Source organism: Anomaloglossus baeobatrachus, chromosome 8 (genome assembly GCF_048569485.1).
Source record: "Anomaloglossus baeobatrachus isolate aAnoBae1 chromosome 8, aAnoBae1.hap1, whole genome shotgun sequence".
Classification (NCBI taxonomy): Eukaryota; Metazoa; Chordata; class Amphibia; order Anura; family Aromobatidae; genus Anomaloglossus; species Anomaloglossus baeobatrachus.
Genome location: NC_134360.1, coordinates 88,493,537 through 88,514,169, shown reverse-complemented (window position 1 = coordinate 88,514,169; position 20,633 = coordinate 88,493,537). Strand labels below are relative to the sequence as shown.

The 20,633-nt window shown below is 48.4% G+C and overlaps 1 protein-coding gene and 1 long non-coding RNA gene across 2 annotated transcripts in view; one reads left to right on the top strand and one right to left on the bottom strand.

Annotated features, from left to right (window-relative positions):
- Window positions 1–20,633, bottom strand: part of MEI1 (meiotic double-stranded break formation protein 1) — a 902,984-nt gene that overhangs the window by 459,317 nt on the left and 423,034 nt on the right. The window contains exons 7-9 of the mRNA XM_075321882.1: window positions 16,635–16,765; window positions 16,444–16,558; window positions 10,018–10,134 (exon numbers count right to left, since the gene is read on the bottom strand). Coding sequence (XP_075177997.1) covers window positions 10,018–10,134; window positions 16,444–16,558; window positions 16,635–16,765 — 363 coding nt within the window. The remainder of the gene's footprint in view (window positions 1–10,017; window positions 10,135–16,443; window positions 16,559–16,634; window positions 16,766–20,633) is intronic.
- LOC142249908 (uncharacterized) overlaps window positions 1–20,633 on the top strand; it is a 51,439-nt gene that overhangs the window by 10,516 nt on the left and 20,290 nt on the right. The gene's annotated exons all lie outside the window — the stretch shown is intronic.

Below are 20,633 nucleotides of genomic sequence, written 5' to 3'. Positions count from 1 at the left end.
TACACAACCAGCAAGCTTTAACTAAGGAATGCTAATAGTAGCAGATTATAGTCAGGGCTGCATTGAAAGGTCACACTGCCCTAAGCACTAAACCTGAATCTGTCCCCACCTGCCGCACATTAATGGAGTTTTCCTTGATCAGAATTCTGATCATTAGTTCTTAGTACAGGCCATTAATATTAGATCACTGGCAGTCCAACTCTTGGCAAGCTGTCCTTTAACTGTTTAAAGATCGCTGGAGCTTATGCAGGGCCGTATTTGGGGTTTTTGCTGCCCTAGGCACTGTCAGTGGTGGCGCCCCCTTCTGATCAGTCAGATTACGGGTATGTGTACACAGCTTTTTTTTTTTCAGACAGATCCGCCCTATAACCCGCCCAAAAAACCCAAACTCTAAATATTAAAGAAATGAACTCATACACTGCAATGTAAAACGACTTGCTGTCCATATGTTCAGTCTTTGGAGTTTTTTTTAAGCGCGTCAGGTTTCCTCAGACATGAAGCATCTGACAGTGACCGGTCCATTATATGGCGCCTGTTGCTTGGATGCCGCTTACTAGTTGTGACCGGCCATTATATAGCGGCTTCTGCTTGGATGCCGCTTACTAGTTCATTTAAAAAATAAGTAAAATCCAGTAGCTAAAAGATGTTGGAAAAAACAACCAAGAAGCCACAGCAAAAAAAAAAAAAAAATATTTGCTTCAGGATAAAATGATGACTGTCCTGAAGTGTATTCTGTCTGAATAATTCCGGGGGTTCACACACATCTACAAGACGTGTGCACATTCCCTGATAGAGCCCAGAGCCTTCAGATAGTAGTTAAGACCTCCATACACATTAACCTAAAGTTGTCTAAACCCGCCAATATCGACAGGTTCTGCTGATAGCCCAATGTGAACAGGGGCTCTCAATTCTGATTGTCAGGGGAATAAGGATCCAGCATGTCCAATTACGGAGTGTAGATCCTATTATCCTCTAAATGATAAGCTGCTGTCGGAGATGTCCAGCAGCGGCTCTAATAAAGAACACAGAAACAATTGGCAGAATGAGTGCTCCTGTATATGGGAGAGCCGAGCAAGATAGCTGCCGGCCTAAAAATCAGACTATAGTGTATGGGGGCTTTAGTCTATTACTTATTCGGCTGACAGACATGCAGATAGCTGTATTTTTAGTCCAGCACGCTGACCCTATGTTTTAGGATCAAGACTGATAAGGTAAAGATTACAACAGCCACATGACTATCACCAGAACCACCATCAGTACAGTAATACATAACTAAAACCACACTAAATACAAGAATACGTAACCAAAACCACAGTTAGTACAGTAATACATCAACAGAACTACTGTCAATACAGTAATATCACCAAAACCACCCTAAATACAATAATACATCACCAAACCCACCCTGAAGACAATACATCGCCAAAACCACCATCAGTACATGAATACATTGCCAACTTCACACAGCAATCAAGTGCAGTGTCAGGTTAGACCCATATACATCTATGTATTGCATTAACGTACAACTCTCAGTATGTCCTTAACAATGGTAAGGAGATGCTGGTAGTTGTTACCAGCCACCATTAGACTGTGGACCATATAAGAACCACAATACTGATTAGTCCCAGGCAGTAGACTTAACTTTTGGACGAGATCTTATAGGTTTAGGTCCATTAATTCTGAGGAGATTAGTAGGGCAGAGGTGGGCTCAGTAGGGAGAAGGGGCATCATGGGGTGGGACTTGAGACCCCCACCAATTGCTCAAAAGACCTCTTAAGTGCACAGCTCAGGAGACAGGACTATGAAATTTTACTCCCGGAATCCATTCTGTCTGCATGTTCTGGTTCTGGGAAACACTCGGGGCCACGGTAGTCGGACCCCCAGCGATTGGAAAGTTATTGCCCATCCCAAGGATAGGGGGTAAGTTCCCAATGTGAGAAAACCCCATTAAAGCAGCATTCACACTGCAGCCAAAGATGGGAAACTGATTTATCTAAACAGTGTCCATCACCCGATGCACGAGCAAAAAACTTTCATTCGTCAGGTGAGATGATTTTTAAGCTGACTGAAAGGGAATCTGTCACCCCAAAATGACACCTAGACCGCAGAAATATTTATATGGGGGACATGATCTGTGGAGAAATAATCCCACCCATATAGAGTTCAGCTTAAAAGGAACTGGTCACAACCTTTAATATTAAACTGCTCCATTGTCTTGTTAGTCAGTAAATGTGCATCACTTACATTGCGTCACTAACAAGACATTGGGGGCAGTTTAAAATTGAAAAAGGGTGTAACAGGTTCCCTTTAATGTTCACTGAAAAAGCCACATTTGATATGAAAATGAGGTCATTTCTGCGCGGCCTAAGCCTGGGTGCACCATTACTGATAAGGCCTTAATTTAGGTTGATGCCATTCAGTCATGCATCCCTCTTAAACTGTCTGCAGTCCAAATTATGAGTCACTCGTGGTAGCATGCATAACCACTCTCTTCCACTCACACTAGAGACGTACTCAGATATGAATAGAAAGTAAGACTGCTTTATTCCGGAAGTTGTACGAATATATATAACCGGGCTTATTGGCTAGGTGACAAGAATACGTAACACGTCTCCTATTGGATAAAGTAGAACAGCTTATTCTGTGATATTACAATTTACTGTAATGTGCTTGGTTCCTCATTTATATTAAGCAATGTCAGCATGATTCACTTGTCACAAGAATAGCCCAGACTGTCTGTCTGAGTCTTATGCCAAGAGATATGTGTGGTACAGTTCAAACACCATCTTAAATCCTGTTCTTTATGGATATCTCCATGTAACTCTTATATACTCATAATAATTCATAATCTTGTCCATAACATTACCACCTAATATAGGAAAATACTAGCCAGGCCTTTGTCTTGATTAATAGTGATCCATTGGTGAGAGTGAGCACCGTAACACCAGATCTCCTGACTGCACCGCACCCAACACTGCGGCACACTCCAAGCGTCAGTGCGGGTGTGCACACAACACAGGAGGAGCACAGCGGCACACGCCAAGCGTCAGTGCATGTGTGCATCCAACACAGGAGGAGCACAGTGAGGAGGGGGACACGGCGCTGTGATCTTCTGTCTGCTCACTTCAACAACCTTCCTCACTGAATCGGCAGTCAAATACAGGCAGCAACCAGGTGTCAGAACGTGCCTGCAGTCACACTGCAGGCGCACCCACGCGGACACTGCAGTCACACTGCAGGCGCACCCACGCGGACACTGCAGTCACACTGCATGCGGACACTGCAGTCACATTGCAGGCGCACCCACGCGGACACTGCAGTCACATTGCATGCACACCCACGCGGACACTGCAGTCACACTGCAGGCACACCCATGCGGACACTGCAGTCACATTGCATGCGGACACTGCAGTCACATTGCATGCGGACACTGCAGTCACATTGCATGCGGACACTGCAGTCACATTGCATGCGGACACTGCAGTCACATTGCATGCGGACACTGCAGTCACATTGCATGCGGACACTGCAGTCACATTGCAGGCGCACCCACGCGGACACTGCAGTCACATTACAGGCGCACCCACGCGGACACTGCAGTCACATTGCAGGCGCACCCACGCGGACACTTGGAGTGCTACTCTGCTCCTCCAGTGTCAGGACACGTGCAGAAATGCTAAGTGATTTTAGACAGCACTGACTCACCTAAGGACGAGGGACTGTCTTTAATATGCAAATAGGACGGTGCACATCTGCACCAAGACATCGGCCGCACCAGGGGGGACAGAACAGTCTGCATATATATAATAAAATATTAAGTTAAAACTGTACATGCCAGAGCGACGTCCCCTGTATAAATGTGTCTGCAGATTAATTGGCATTTTGGGAGTAAAAGTAAAATGTCATCGCTCTTAGCAACATATTGTCCTGCGTCTCCCAAGACTCCCCTCTTATTTGGTCTGCTGCAGCACATAATGCAATGGTGCCCGTATAGGGAATCTGTCACCAGGTTTTGCTCCCCCATCTGAGAGCAGCATAATGTAGAGACAGAGCCCCTGATTCCAGCAATGTGTCACTTACAGAGCTGTTTGCTGTCATTTTCTCTGCTGCAGATCTCGCAGTTATACAGAGCTCATGAATATGCTGGACTACCTGCAGCACACCAAGTAGTCCTGTAATGATAACTACTGCTGATTAAACAGTGATGTTATCAAAACTACACTAAGCAGCCCAGTAAGTGACAACACTGGAATCAGGATCTCTGCCCCAACATTATGCTGCTCTCAAATTAGGTGGCAAAAACCTGGTAACAGACTCATAATTCTCACTAAAGAGTAACCACCCTAAGTAAGCCCAAGGCTGTGCCCAAGAATAAATAATTGACCATCACTGAGCTCACAGCACAAAGAATGACCCCACACCGTGTCACTTACAGTATACAGCCTCCACATTCTCTCCTATAACATTTCCACTACACTGCCCCCTCAAAATGAAAACCCCACTGTCCTCACCACTGAAATATACCCTCCAGACCTTCCTCACTTATGAACTATGACCTCCACTGTCCCCACCTCTCCATGCAGCCCCCACCTCACTGTCCCCCTCATGATGTCCCCACTCTATAATGAGCCTTATGCTTCGCATTCTGTATACCCAGCCCTTCCAGGCTCCTGAGTGCTCCCCATGTTGCCCCTTCTCCATATCAAGCCACCTCCATACCAAGCCCACCATGGTTCCCCTTCCATACAGAGTACCCCCCATGCTTTCCCATTCTCCATACCATGCCTCCCCCCGTGCTACCCCATTCACCATACCATGCCTCCCCCCGTGCTACCCCATTCTCCATACCATGCCTCCCCCCGTGCTACCCCATTCACCATACCATGCCTCCCCCCGTGCTACCCCATTCACCATACCATGCCTCTCATTCTCCATACTGTAACTCCCATTCGCTATACTGTCCACCACCCTCCCTCATTTTCCCTCCCCCCCATATTCCCATTCTGCTCCATCCACCATGCTGCGCCCCCCCATCCTCCATGTTGCGCCCCCACATCATGCTTCATCCCCCCCATCCTCCATGTTGCGCCCCCACATCATGCTTCATCCCCCCCATCCTCCATGTTGCGCCCCACATCATGCTTCATCCCCCCCATCCTCCATGTTGCGCCCCCACATCATGCTTCATCCTCCATGTTGCACCCCCACATCATGCTGCATCCCCCCCATCCTCCATGTTGCGCCCCCATATCATGGTCCATCCCCCATCCTCCATGTTGCGCCCCCACATCCTCCATGTTTCGCCCCCACATCATGCGGCATCCCCCCCCAGCCTCCATGTTGCGCCCCCACATCATGCTGCATCCCCCCCATCCTCCATGTTGCACCCCCACATCATGCTGCATCCCCCCATCCTCCATGTTGCGCCCCCACATCATGCTGCATCCCCCCCATCCTCCATGTTGCACCCCCACATCATGCTGCATCCCCCACCATCCTCCATGTTGCGCCCCCACATCATGTTCCATCCCCCCATCCTCCATGTTGCGCCCCCATATCATCTTCCATCCCCCCATCCTCCATGTTGCGCCCCCATATCATGTTCCATCCCCCCATCCTCCATGTTGCGCCCCCATATCATGTTCCATCCCCCCATCCTCCATGTTGCGCCCCCATATCATGTTCCATCCCCCCATCCTCCATGTTGCGCCCCCATATCATGTTCCATCCTCCATGTTGCGCCCCCATATCATGTTCCATCCCCCCATCCTCCATGTTGCGCCCCCATATCATGTTCCATCCCCCCATCCTCCATGTTGCGCCCCCATATCATGTTCCATCCCCCATCCTCCATTTTGCGCCCCCATATCATGTTCCATCCCCCCATCCTCCATGTTGCGCCCCCATATCATGTTCCATCCATCCCCCCATCCTCCATGTTGCGCCCACCCCCCCCCCCCCGGGTTGGTTGTTCGGCGCTGTCTTCGGCTGTAAAGCGCTTACCTGCTCCAGGCGGCATCTCCGGCGGCAGCCCCTCCCGTTCTCCGCGGTGGTGGTGGCGGTGGCAGGATCATCATCTCATCTTCCTCGGCGGCGGCTCCATTTCCCGTCCTCCTCTGCGCGGCGCTGCCTCACGCTCCTGTGACCTCTGCACAGTGAGCGCACGGCAGCACGTCGGGGCGGGGAGCTGATTTACAGCTCCTCTGACCCCGGAAGTGCCGGCACACTCACAGTTTCATTTATAGTCGCGTGTTATAGATGCGACTATAAATGACTGCGGCGCCCCCCTCCCTCCTCCAAAAAGGCGCCGGATTTAATAAAGAGTTTGGAGGAGGGAGGAAGATTTAAAAAAATTTTTTTTTTTTTTTTTTTTAAATTTTGGTTTGGGCGCTGCCCCCCTGGAAGGCGCTACCCCAGGCACGTGCCTTCAAGTGCCTAATGGCAAATACGGCCCTGAGCTTATGGAAGTTCTGCAACCCTCTTCAAAAGTTACATTTACTTGCTGTCTACCTAGTAACAGTATGGCAGAGTATTGCAGTGTTATCCCACTGAACTGAATTGCATAGCTCCCAGCTGTCCTATATTCAGTGAGACTGTCCCAATTTGAGGGTTCAGTCCTGCTGTCCTGGCATGTCAGGGGTTTGTACCGACTTCCTCTTACCTCTCCCCACCAGCTTCGTAGCTACTCTTTTGTGGGGGCAGGGCCAGCATCTCTCTGCACATACATAATCTAAATAAACAATTCACTTCTTTAGTCTCCCAGGAACTTAAACTCATGAAATTAATAAAAATTGCAAACACATCATTTAACTTCTTTGTGAATGTCCCTGGGACTTAAACCCACAACCTCTCCAGCTGCAGACAGAAGCTACACATTTGAGCCACAGGATCTTCTGATGTCATTGGATGTTTTTTCTACTGATTTTTTTGGACAAAAATTCTCCTGTGTTTAACTGTCCAAGCAAAGTGGATGTAACTTAATAAAAACTGCACGCACTGTGCGTCTAAAGACGCCTCTTAATTGTGTGGTTTTGCTGCTTTTTTTCATCTAGAGGCTTCTATGTGGAGCCTAAAAAAACATATGTAAATACAATAACTTTTTTAAGTGCAGAATCAAAATGTTTCTATACTATTAAGAAAAACCACTTAAAAATACGGTTTCACATCTGTACTAAAAAAATCATCAAATAAGGGGGACAAAGTAAAAAAAAATTATGCCGCAAAAATGCAATAGATTGTTATTGTGTAGTTTGGTGCGGACACCTGCAGAAAAAAAATCACTACCTATGCAACAGGCCCTTTCACATGTCCATGCAAATAACAAATGTTTTGCATGGTCCGTATGTCCGTCTGTGTGCTATCCGGATAGCACACAAACAGCACAAAATTGTATACTTACTTGTCTCTGGGCACTACTATCACACTTCCTTCTGGATCCGCAATCAGAGCAGTGAATATTCATGAGCATTTATTAATACATTTATTTCTCAGTGACATGTGATTCCTCCGGTACATGTCACACTGATGTCACACAGATCACATCAGAGGTAAATTTTTTTATGGCTGGCTACAAGTGGGCAGAGACCTGAACTGCCTAATTAGTGACTTCTATTGGGGTTCAGTTCAACTCCGAGTTCCAAACCGAACTTTATCTAAAGTCCGGCTGAACCCGATGAACCGAATTTCCATGTGTCCAATCATCTCTAAATGTAACAGGTCTGTACCAAGTCTACAATATCGTTCAAGGAAATGTCTTCTGTAAGAAGTTGTGGCAATGTTTCTCCACTCAACTCTTTATGTACAACATTTATTATACACTAGAAGGTGGCCCGATTCTAACGCATCGGGTATTCTAGAATTTATTGTGTAGTTAATGTATGATTTTTGTTTTATTTATATATATATATATATATATATATATATATATATATATATATATATATATGTTGTTGTGTGTAGTTGCCAGTGTTTGTGTAGGGCGCTGTACATGTTCTGGGTGTTGTCTGGGTGTGGGGGTGTGTGAGAGCGGTGTTGTTTGTGTGTTGCGTTGTGTGTGTTGCGTTGTTTGTGGAGCGCTGTGTGTCTGCAGTGTTGTCTGTGTGTGGTGCTGTGTGTGTTGCGCGGTTTGTGTGGGTGGAGTGCGTGTGTGTGTTTTGGGGGAGGTATGTTTTGTGCAGTGTGTGTGTGTTGCGCGGTATGTGCGTATATTTGTGTATGCCGCGGTGTTTGTGTGTTGGGTGTTGTGTGTGTGCGGCGTTGTCTGTGTGTGGGTGTCTGTGTAGGGCGGTGTTTGTGGTTCCCAGTGTGTGTGTGGTGTGTTGTGCAGTGCGCGTGTGGCGGTGTGTGTGTGTGTTTTGGGGGAGGTGTGCACCCCCATCGTGCTCCATCCCCCATGCTGCGCACCCCCATCATGCTCCATCCCCCATGCTGCGCACTCCCCATCGTGCTCCATCCCCCATGCTGCGCACTCCCCATCGTGCTCCATCCCCCATGCTGCGCACTCACCATCGTGCTCCATACCCCATGCTGCGCACTCCCCATCGTGCTCCATCCCCCATGCTGCGCACTCCCCATCGTGCTCCATCCCCCATGCTGCGCACTCCCCATCGTGCCACATCCCCCATGCTGCGCACCCCCCATCGTGCTCCATCCCCCATGCTGCGCACCCCCCAACGTGCTCCATCCCCCATGCTGTGCACCCCCCATCGTGCTCCATCCCCCATGCTGCGCATTCCCCATCATGCTCCATCTCCCATGCTGCGCACCCCCCATCGTGCTCCATCCCCCATGCTGCGCACCCCCCCATGTTGCGCACCCCCCATCATGCTCCATCCCCCATGCTGCACACCCCCCATCGTGCTCCACCCCCATGCTGCACACCCCCCATTGTGCTCCATCCCCCATGCTGCGCACTCCCCATCGTGCTCCACAGTCACACATCAGACAGTATACACCCACACATCTGATCGCATACACTCACACCCCACTTCTCCCTGTACCCTCCGGTGGGCGGTCCCAGCAGCTGTGCTGCACGCCGTGCTCCTCTGCCTTCTGCCGACACTCACATATCCGATCGCATACACGCACACATCCGATCGCATACACGCACACATCCGATCGCATACACACTGACGATATCGCACATACGCGCTCACACACTCACAACATCCGGAGATACCACATGCTTCCGGCCATGTGATCCTCCGGCAGGTCCTGGAAGGTCATTGCACGCACAGTATCGCCGCCTAGAAGTAAGCGATATCACTGGATGTTGTGAGTGTGTGGATGCGATCTGATGTGTGTGTGAGGTGTGTGTGAGAGTGAGTGAGTGTGATCTGATGTGTGTGTGTCTGTTCTTATGTGTGTGCATGTGTGTGTTCCGCCGCTGCAGGACCTTGATGCGCTCACCTGCTCCCGGTCGGCGTCTGGTGAGTATGACTGCGGGGTCTTCTTTCTTCTGTCTTCTCTCTCCTGGGGATAATGCCTATAATGAAGTGTCTTGCAGTGTCTTTAACTCTTTCACCGCTGCATGACACTTCATTATTGACCGCAGCGTATGCCGGCTCCCTGCACATGTGTACCGGGAGCCGGTGTTCGCTGGTAACCATGATACACATCGGGTAACTAAGGGAAGCGCTTCCTAGAGTTACCCGATGTTTATCGTGGTTACCAGCGTACACCGGCTCCATCACGATCCCAGCATCGCAAGGTTATGTCGGGCTGGAGGAGTCGGGGCTTCGTTTGAATTCGGGGGAAGGAGCGTGGCCGAGCGGTCGATGCGTTCGGAGGGTCGGGGTGAGCGGCCAATCCATGCGGGGGGCGGGGCCAGGCCGAGGCGAGCGGCCAATCCGTGAGGGGGCGGGGCCAAGCCGAGCCCAGGGACTAATCCGACAGTTGTCACTCTAACGACACTGTCACGGTGACACTGTCACGGTGACACAATTTTGGAGTAAGACAGACAGACAGACAGAATAAGGCAATTATATATATAGATTAATATGTATTATTTTATCATACCATATACTGTGTGACATTTGGTGAAAAAAATCCTCTCTTCAGTCATAAGTATAAGACAGCAATATATTGACCAGATGAGGACTTCACTTGTACATAACAGATTTTCAAATAAAAACTCTGCAAGAGAAAGCATGTATGCAAATAAATACATATAATACATATTTAATGAGTTACAGAGAATTCTGATGGTAGAATAATTTTCACATAATACCCCACCACAATATCAACTAAAAAATGACAATCTTAAGTTCAATCATTTTCCTGAGATAGTTGCAAGACCTTGTTTTTTCTTTTCCAGAAAAAAAAAGCTCCTGCCCTGGTGAACCTGGAGCCTGTATGCATTGCATGACTATATGATAATTCAGTTGAATGGTTGCTATTTGATGCTCCATGTCATCCAGTGAAGTGAGTGTTTACCTACACAAGTCTTGCCCAGTCAATTACTGCTGATTGCATTTAAAGAGGGTTTGTCTTCATGGTTTGGCTTCCATACACTGGTTGTCTTGGTCACCGTACCGATATTACTTTATATTTGGCTTTCTTCTGGTTACATACTGTATAATATATTACAAATCTTATAAAAGATGTGTTAGATTTATTCTGTAGGTTGATATGATTACTTCTATTCCAACATCTATTGGTTGCACTATTTTATCAGTTACACAATAAAAACACTTTGTAAAAAAAATAGTTGTCATTTCTTTTAATTTTTCTTTTGACTGTGATGTAAGGGCATGTATTTTTTGCGGCATGAATTGATATTTGTTTTGGTACTATGAATTTTTTCATCAATGATTATTCCAATTTAGGGGAGGAGCAAAACGTATTATTTATTTATTTTTAACGTTCAGCGTGCAAGTTAAATAACATGATTTTATAGTTCTTGTTATTCCATTTTTTAAACATTGTAATGAACTAATGTACGGTATTACTATTTTTTTAGTCCCATGAAGGACTTGAAGATCATATCTCATGGAAACATAAAAAGTATGGCCAAGGCTTTGATCTCTACATGTTAATAAAGCTGTTATACATTCTCTGGAAAGTAAGTGCCCTCATGCAGATGTGTAGCCCCATTACCTTCAGGTCACCTCAGGGTCTTCAGGGACTTCACGTGCTGGGAATCTCCTGACAACAGGCAGGTCAGGTTAACTTCAATGGGAATCGTGACGCCACTCTCGGTAATTATGGTCAGGGACGACCGCCATTGCAGTTTAGGGAGCTTCTGAGGCTGATGGTAAATGCAGTCTGGTGTTATGGCCTCCCGAGAGTGAGGCTGGCCCCAGGGGCTCAATATAAGTGTGTAGTATCACAGGTCGCAGAAGAACTCACACACACAGGCAGCAATGTCCTTCAGGGTTTTTACTCACTTTTCTGATGGTAACGTGAGGCAACCCGGGCGATGCTATGATGAACCAGGTGGAACCAGGTATCCCTCTGACTGATGTAGGGCTGACTGCTGACTCGCCTTCCTAGCCCTTCTTGTTTGGGGTGACTCCTACTTGTAGTACTGCGGGGATCACCCAGGGAAGTCGCAACTGCCGTTCTCCCCTTTCTGGCCCATTTGCTGGCAGCGTGGACCAAGGTTAAGATGGCTCCAGGCTCAATCCTCCTTATGGGCCCCCTCGTTGCTGCTGATGCTGCGGACTCTGTGTGGTTCGGTGAGGTACATCCAGCACCCTCACCAGCAGGTTTAGCAGGCCAAGTAAATGGGTTCCTGCTCTAGGGACCTGTTTCCCCATGCGGGCTTGGTCTACCGGTAGTCTCCTTACTCAGCCACCTCTTCACTAGGTGGATTTCAGGCAGCACCACTGGGTAGCCGCTCTCCCCCGCCAGCAGCCACTACAGGTGCAGGGTCTGACGGTGTCCTGCTCCTCTGCTCTACACCTCAGACGCGGCTCCTCCACTCCTACTCCTCTGGCTGCCACTGCACAACTCCCTGTCTCCAGTCCCACTACCCACCACTAGCTGGGATGTGAGGGCTACGCCCCCTTCCTGGGTCCGCCCAGGGGTCCCCTCTAAGCTGTGTGTGTGTCCTGGTTACTAAGTGTCTGTGTGTCCACACCCTAATCAGCCATCAGGATTACCTGTTTGTACTGACCCAGGCATGGGTGCAATACTCAGTGGCACCTGACCAGGTCAGGGGCACCACACACACTGCGCTACATTTGTTTGAATAGCGTGTCCTGTCAGTTTTACTATTTACATAGAATACAGCAGCTCTACATACAGAATACATACAGCTGCTGTACTGCACAAATATTAGTCACCCCAAGTGTTATATGTCAGTTAACTTGGTGCTTTTTATATTTGAACATTTGTGCATTTCGTTGCAGTGATTTCTCAATATTTTGCACCACTTGCTCCAAGGACATTTTGAGAAAATGCCGTAGGTATTCTCTGAAGTCCTACGTACTACTACAAGTAACACAAAGTTAAAACTCTCCGAGCATATATAACATTTAGGAACTGCTAAATATAAAACAAAAAACCTTATCTGCTCCGGAATCCGGTACCCAAATAAGTCTATGGGGACCAGAATCCAGAGATTAAAAACGTTGGTGGAAGGGATAGAGAGGTAGGAGCGCATGCGGTGTACTCACCGAGCCTGTGTCATGGCGGAACACTCCTTCCAGAGACGAAAATTGAATATTCACTGCTTTGCCCGCCCATCACCACGTGTAATTGCTTGCCCTGAGTGGCAGTGTGTCACCTGACTGCAACTAATCACAGGCACCCGGACGGCCGGTACATAGAAACACATTCGGCCGACCCGCTCCTGTCAGCAGATTATGTGGCTGTGCCGGATGATGCGAAACGAGACTTGTGCAAGTCTGGCATGACATCACCTGGCACGGCCTGCTGGTCTCTAAACATGAGCGTGCAGGTACATAGAAACACATGTGGCCGACCTGCCCCTGTCAGGAGAGTGTGTCGCTGTGCAGTGTGATGTGATGCAAGACTTGCACGAGCCCCTCGCAAGTGTGACTCTGACCTAAGAGAAACCGCATGCGGCTTTTTTATTTAATATCATTTAAATAAATAATTTAAAAAAAAAACAAAACGGCATGTGGTCCCCCCAATTTTGATACCCAGCCAAGATAAAGCCAGCTGGAGGCTGGTATTCTCAGCCCGCAGCCGCCCAGTATTGCCGCATCCATTAGATGTGACATTCCTGCTGTGCTTTTCCGGCTCTTCCCATTGCCCTGGTGCGGTGACAATCGAGGTAATAGCAGGAGTTAATAACAGCGCACAGCTCCTACTAAACCCTAGGTTAGTGATGGCACAGGCTTCTATGAAATACCTGCATCGCTAACCTATAAATGAAAGTAAATAAGTACAAACGCAGAGAGAAAAAATCCTTTATTTGGAATAAAATACAAAAACACACCCTCTTTCACCACTTTATTAACCCCAAACACCCCTCCAGGTCCAGTGTAATCCACACAAGATCCCACCCCGCTTCCAGCTCTGTTACATCTCACAGCAAGCAGCTATAGAAGAAGATGGCCGTCTGTGAGTGCAAACAATGACTGGGCTGCGATGAGCAATGACTGCAGGCACACACTATCACAGGCTGGGGGCGAGTCTGACTGCAACCAATCACAGATGACAGGACGTCCTTTAATTTCTCCAGTGCCGAACCCGGATCGTAATACAATGGGTGGGGAAGGGTCCATGTGCAAGGCAATCAGCAAGGGGCAGTCCAAGTGGGGGATAACGGGCAAAGAGTCCATGGTGGGGGCAAAAAAGGGGCAAACAGTCCATGGGAGGGGCAAAAAGGTGCAAAAACAGTCCAAACATAACTGCAGTCTTTGGCCTTTCCAGCCACGAGGGGCATGTCCCATCTCTCCAAAAATATCTTTTCCTCCATCTCCACATGTAACAGTCCTGGCCCGCATGGCCACGAGGGGTTATACAGCATCCCTTATATATTTTTTTTTCTTTTAGGCCTCTTCCGGCCAACCAGGGTATAACATAACTAATGGCCCTGTCACACACAGAGATAAATCTGCGGCAGATCTGTGGTTGCAGTGAAATTGTGGACAATCAGTGCCAGGTTTGTGGCTGTGTACAAATGGAACAATATGTCCATGATTTCACTGCAACAACAGATCTGTCAAAGATTTATCTCTGTGTGTGACGGGGCCTTAAGGCTCGGGACCTTCAACTATTCCAGGGGCATCTCAGAACTGGCCACCTTTACCATTACAACAGTACAGTCATTATTATCCACTTACTGCTTGCGACTTGCCAGTAGCCCACTTCTTTCTCCATCTTTCATAGGTGCAGGGAGATATGGGGTGCCGCCATCTCCAAGGCCTGTCTGGATTTCGTAGGTGATCCACTTCTTCTTCAGGGTCAACATAGGGTTCTGCTTCCCCGGAGCCTCTCTCCAAGTAGACATGTCCAATTAGATATCTCTGTACCACCACAAAGGCAACAGCTGCGGGTACTCCTGACGTCCGGCATAATTAGTTCCGGACCCCTGGTTCGCCACTCTCTCGGCCTCAGCTGCCGCTGCTCTTTCTTGTCGTTCCTTCCTCTCTGCCTCAGCTTCCGTCTCCCATCTTTCCTGTTCTCAGGGGATAGCTGGTCGGGTCACACCTACAGCGTACCACCTCTTGCAGCATTGCAGCTTCATGAAAGTCACTCTCTCTCCTACATACGGAGTCTGCAACCTGGAAGGGAGAGAGGTCAGCCTCGTGACCATTGCCAGGTTTACCTACACCTGGTACCCCTTGTATTCTTCCTCTATGAACCCGTACCCCTTTTACTGGTTAAATGTCACAACCCAGCCCAAGTAGCACTGCTCAGCAATTTCACCGGCTTTGGGACCCTCCATGACTGACCTGGAACACGACCTGCTTCCCAGTCGTCTCTCACAAAAATTGGCGCCTGCCAGAATGATGACGCGTACTTCCTTTTCCCCAGGGCCCACCTCTTCCGGCGCCAGCACCCTGCCACATCACCCACCATTTTCCTGACCGCACCCGCTGCCGAACCTCCGGTCCCCACTGGATCTTACTCACCGATGGGCATTTCTTCCACAGCCGCACACCTCTCACACAGATGCATTCTCCCTCAGGACTGACCTCTTGTTCAGCGCCTTCCTTCTTCAAGGCTGCCACACCTGCAGGCTGGGTAAGTTTTTGCGCCACTAGGCGCTATGGTCTACGAAAATGGGCTGGGCTTGTCTCCCTCCGGTCTCTCACCGCCATCTTGGGGTCTGCGCTGCCGTCCACCATTTTGTTTTTCAATTCCATTGAATCACAGTCCTTTATGTCACAGTCACAATTTACTTGCGGCGCCTCTTGCGGCCGCTGCTCTTCAGACATTTCACTTTCAGTGTCAAGGGTATCTCATCCCCGCTTATGTGTAAGAAACTGTAATCCTGCTGACTGCGCCAGACTGAAGGACTTCATGAAACGGGGATGTGGGGATGTTGGTGCTGATGTGGGACCTGCTGCCACAGGCTTTATTTCTGTTACCTTTGTGGCAGCCTCCCGTCCCACCAAATTAAAGGCAGACTCCAGTTTTTCCTTCAACATTTGTCGTTTAATGGCTTTATAAACACCTTCTTTTCCATAGGAAAGGTACAATGTCTTCACCGGGCATGATATACATTTCCACACTATTCTCATCACCCTGACTGTCAGAGAGTTACACCGGCCTCCTGGATTACCAGCCCTTCTCCCTGTGGATATGGGTGCTCTGGCCATGCTGATCTCCCTCTTCCCGGGGTTCCTCAGCAACCCTACACAGTGGCGGTCCCTAGGACTTAGCCCAACGCCTTCTGCGTCCGTGTCTTTATCCACCAGTCCTCAAGCCACAGGGCAGCCTTCTTCACATCAGGATCCGATTAGCCTTCACTCCAGTCTCTCTGCAACCCCTCACTTCCTTGTCTTCTTCACTACTTCCCTCCTTTCCTCTAACTAGTGCCCTCTCCTATCTCCTCTGAGCTCATCACTTCCCCCCCTGCACTCAACTATGGGGACACAGTGCCCTCTAGTGGGGAACTATGGAACTCCAACCTCAACCCACCTTTCTAATAACATGAAGCCAGGTCGTCGGGAGGTTTTGGGGCTACTGCCACCCCCTTACACACCCGGAATCCTGGGCCTGGGTCCGGCACCCGGGCATCTTTGAAACCGCGCAGATCCGGACTTTTACAGTCCAGATCCGCTCAGCCCTATTTACGAGCTAATATCTCTGCAACTGAGATGAGAAATTAAAAAATAAAAATTATGTTTCATTCAGGTCTGCATCCACTTTCCCATGATGTGGGCAGTATAACATGCTCAAACTGGTGAAAGGTTTATTTAAAGCGCACTGTATCACTACTCTTTATTTAATTTTTTAGTAGTAGTTGAATAATTCCAATTTGACACTACCTATGTTAAATATAAAATATTTATAAATTACCTGGGATATCAGATAGGATAAACGATGGTGCATATTTAGCTGGGAAATGCACAAGGACTGCCGCAATACATTGTGTGCTTGCAATCTGTAAAAACTCTTCTCTGGATAACAAAATCTGCAAAAAAAGACACATTAGTAGGAGCTTTTTTTGCAGACTGTTTTCATGTATGTAGGTTATCTTTAATACATACCTTTTTCAATATAAGAGGCAAAGGCATTTGTGCATGCAAAGATGAGGTATTTTCAGAATCATCATTCCATGTAGTTATATTCATTATCACTAACACAAACTGATCAAAAGTTAGCAGCTGCTTAAGTAAACCTGAAAAAGAATTAAAAAAAATCTATCATCCATTGACTAATATCAATGTATATTATTCAGTACATTTTTGTGTTTTTCATGGATAGAAAACAAACCCTTTATAGTGTGTGAAGCTTTTACTTATCCATGTTTTTTATTTGCTGAACAAGCAGCTTGCAAAAAAAATCACGAAGATAGTTTTTGATCCGAACCATAGATTAAATAACCCATAAAAAATCTATGGGTCTATGCACATCATAGATAGCACAAGGTGACATCAGAGTACTATCTGGGCGCTGTTCTTGATTAATATTGCAATGAATAGGATAATTTTTTCAATTTATCTTTTTTTCATCAGTGAAAATCACTGACCTAACTCTGAACGTATAAACTGATTCACGGACTAAATTCTGATGAAACTCGGATCCAAAACACTGAAATTATATAGCCAATTCATCCAAGCTTCTACACCACAAAAGAACAATTGTTGAAAAGTCACAAAATTGTTGCACGATGCAGAGTGGAGCAAAATTTTTGGAAACTTTTGAACTTTTTTAATACCATTTTGGATCAATTCCACTAAAAAGGGTGGACATACGGAGGAACCGTGGCATGGGCATGGAAACACCCCATCGAATTTATGAAATCTGCTGGAATTTTCTACCCCAGATCTGCTACGCCAGTCCCCATTTGGAGTAACATTTTCGGCACAATGGAGGCACACAGGGCTGCCACTAGGAATTTCAGGGCCCCATACTGGCAAAAGTTCGTGGCCCCCTTGAGGCTCCACCCCAGCTCCACCTCCACCCCAGCTCCGCCTCCGCCCCGTGAATCTTCCACAGTCCCAACGGCACTCTTGGAAAAACTTCAGTTCTGCACTACAACCTCACCAATCACACATTAACTCTTCACATTGAACACCGTATCACACACGCAGCCATCAGATTTTGTTTTAACCAAAAGATTTTTTTAAAGCCTGCCACCACAACAAGGTAGACTCTTTTGGCAGGGCCCTACTCTAACTTTTCTTTTTTTTTTTTTTTAAATCTAACTTCTTTGGTATATATTTATTTTTGGTATATCTATTTTTTTTTTCTTTAAGGGAATGTGTCAAATACAGGTTTTAAACTAATTGAAACCAAATTGTGATAATAATGACTTGTAGATTTAGACCTAACAACCCCTTCAAAGGGAATCTGTCACCAGGTTTTTAACACCTAATCTGAGCGCAGCATAACATAGGGGAAGAGATCCTGATTCCAGCGATTGTCACTTATTGGGCTGCTTAGTGTAGATTTGATAACATCACTGGTTAATCAGCAGGAGATTATCATTACAGGGCTACTTGTCATGCTGCAGGTAGACTAGCATATTCATGAGCTCTGTATAATTGCTAGATCTGCAGCAGAGAAAACATTGATTTTTTTACAATGAAAGCAAACAGCCCAGTAAGTGACACATCGCTGGTATCAGGGTATCTGTCTCTACATTATGCTGCTCTCAGATAGGGGAGCAAAACCTTGCTGATAGATTCACTTTAAGGCTCTTTCAGCAGATAGATAGATAGATGGCTAGATAGATAGGTAGAATCATAGATAGATAGATGGATATGTGGCACCCAAGTGGCTTCAGTCACCACAGAGTACTGCACCTCACTTAAGGTCCAGTACTCATCCTGGATCCAGAGGAGGTCGGTACCAGTTCCACAACACAAACTCATATACACAACCAGGTTGCCCTTCCCATTGGGGACCGGGCTAGGGTCGGGTCTTAAGGTAGTCACCGAACATGGGGGGCAGCCACCCACTAGTGACAGGGAACCAGGGGAGGAGCAGCCATCAGGGGAAGTTAGGAGCTTACACAACAGTTAGAGTGTTCTCCAGCAGGAGAGAACAGGAGCAGGACCGGTGCGGTTCAGGGTGCAGAGCCTTAAGGCCACTTTACACACAGAGATAAATCTTTGGCAGATCTGTGGTTGCAGTGAAATCATGGACATATTGTTCCATTTGTACACAGCCACAAACCTGGCACTGATTGTCCACAATTTCACTGCAACCACAGATCTGCCACAGATTTATCTCTGTGTGTAAAGTGGCCTTTAGGGTGGAACAGACTTCACGTATCACCAGAATCTGCAGGACAGGGGGATTGCATGTCCCTCTGACCAACCACGAGATCCCGGAGCACAGTGCCACATAGGGTCCGGAATCCTGATTACAGTCAAGCCCTACAGCGGCCCCGCGTCACCTACACATGGGACAGGAGCTAACACTACACAAACCGGGGTCCCCAAGCAGCTTCAAGCCATGGGGATCCATCTTTAAAGGCACAAGAAGGAACGGCCCATCGACCACTGTACCGGTTCTAACCTCCAACGGATCCAGGATTGGCTGGGGCCCATTATGGTTGGAACCACAGCAGCTGATTCAGCCTTTTGATTGCTGTCGCCCCATGCTTCGACGCCAATGGCCACTACGCTCCTCATCATGCTCCCTGGGGCCCCGCTCCACCTATGAGGAGCAGAACCATCCTTGCTGCAACACCATCCGCCCCGAAGGACAGCGACAGTAGCAGCGGCTAATCCCTGGCCACATACCACAGGTGGCGTCGCAAGACTATCATTCTGATCATTCCCCCACCATCATCCAAATCCCCTTTTACTGTACACCTATAGGCCACGAAGCCGGGCAGGGCCACCTGTGACATTCCTGACTCGACATCACCGACCCGGCAACTAGTAACATTTAACCCCTGCCCCGTGGGTGCTACAGATAGATAGGAGATAAATAGACAGATAGAATAATAGATAGGTGGGGGGATCACAGCAGGTGGGGGGATCACAGCAAGTGGGGGGGGTTACAGCAGGTGGGGGGGATCACAGCAGGTGTGGGGGGGTCACAGCAGGTTGGGGGGATCACAGCAGGTGGGGGGTCACAGCAGGTGGGGAGATCACAGCAGGTGGGGGGATCACAGCAGGTGTGGGGGGGTCACAGCAAGTATGTGGGGGGTCACAGCATGTGTGGGGGGAGTCACAGCAGGTGGGAGGATCACAGCAGGTGGGGGTCACAGCAGGTGGGAGGATCACAGCAGGTGGGGGCTCACAGCAGGTGGGGGGCTCACAACAGGTGGGGAGATCACAGCAGGTGGGGGGATCACAGCAGGTGGGGGATCACAGCAAGTGGGGGATCACAGCAGGTGGGGGGCTCACAACAGGTGGGGGATCACAGCAGGTGGGGGGGTCACAGAAGGTCGGGAGATCACAGCAAGTGGGGGGATCACAGCAGGTGCGGGCATCACAGCAGGTGGGGGTATCACAGCAGGTGGGGGATCACAGCAGGTGGGGGGATCACAGCAGGTGGGGATCACAGCAGATGGAAGAAGTTGAGAGGTGGGAAAGGGGGCAGCAGATGAGGGAGGGGGGCAGCGGCTGATGAGAGCAGTGGCAGATGGACACAAGGCCGGTCTCTCCAATCAGAGCTGAGGGCAGGTGAAACAGAGGTCACCCAGCTCCAGCCAATGATCAGTGCTATAGCTGCACTGATCAGGCTGGATTTCAATGTTTCAGCCATTTTCAATGGCTACAACATTACAGTGGCTGTGATTGGCTGAGCGGCGTTCCTCAGCCAATCACAGCCTCCTTAGGTCCAGGGGGAGACACCACTCCTCCTGAGTTCAGGCAGAGGGCCCCTCCTCCCCGAATCTAAGATATTTGCAAAGCGATCGCAGCCACTGGGGTCGCGATCTTGCCATGTCGTCATGGGTCCTTAAGTACCAGGGAGCTATGACATACCCAGTACGTCATAGGTTGCTAAGGGCTTAACACGTTTTCAGGCTCTAGGGGCCCGCTCCCGCTTGGGGCCCCTGCGTGACTGCAGGTGCTGCACCGCGA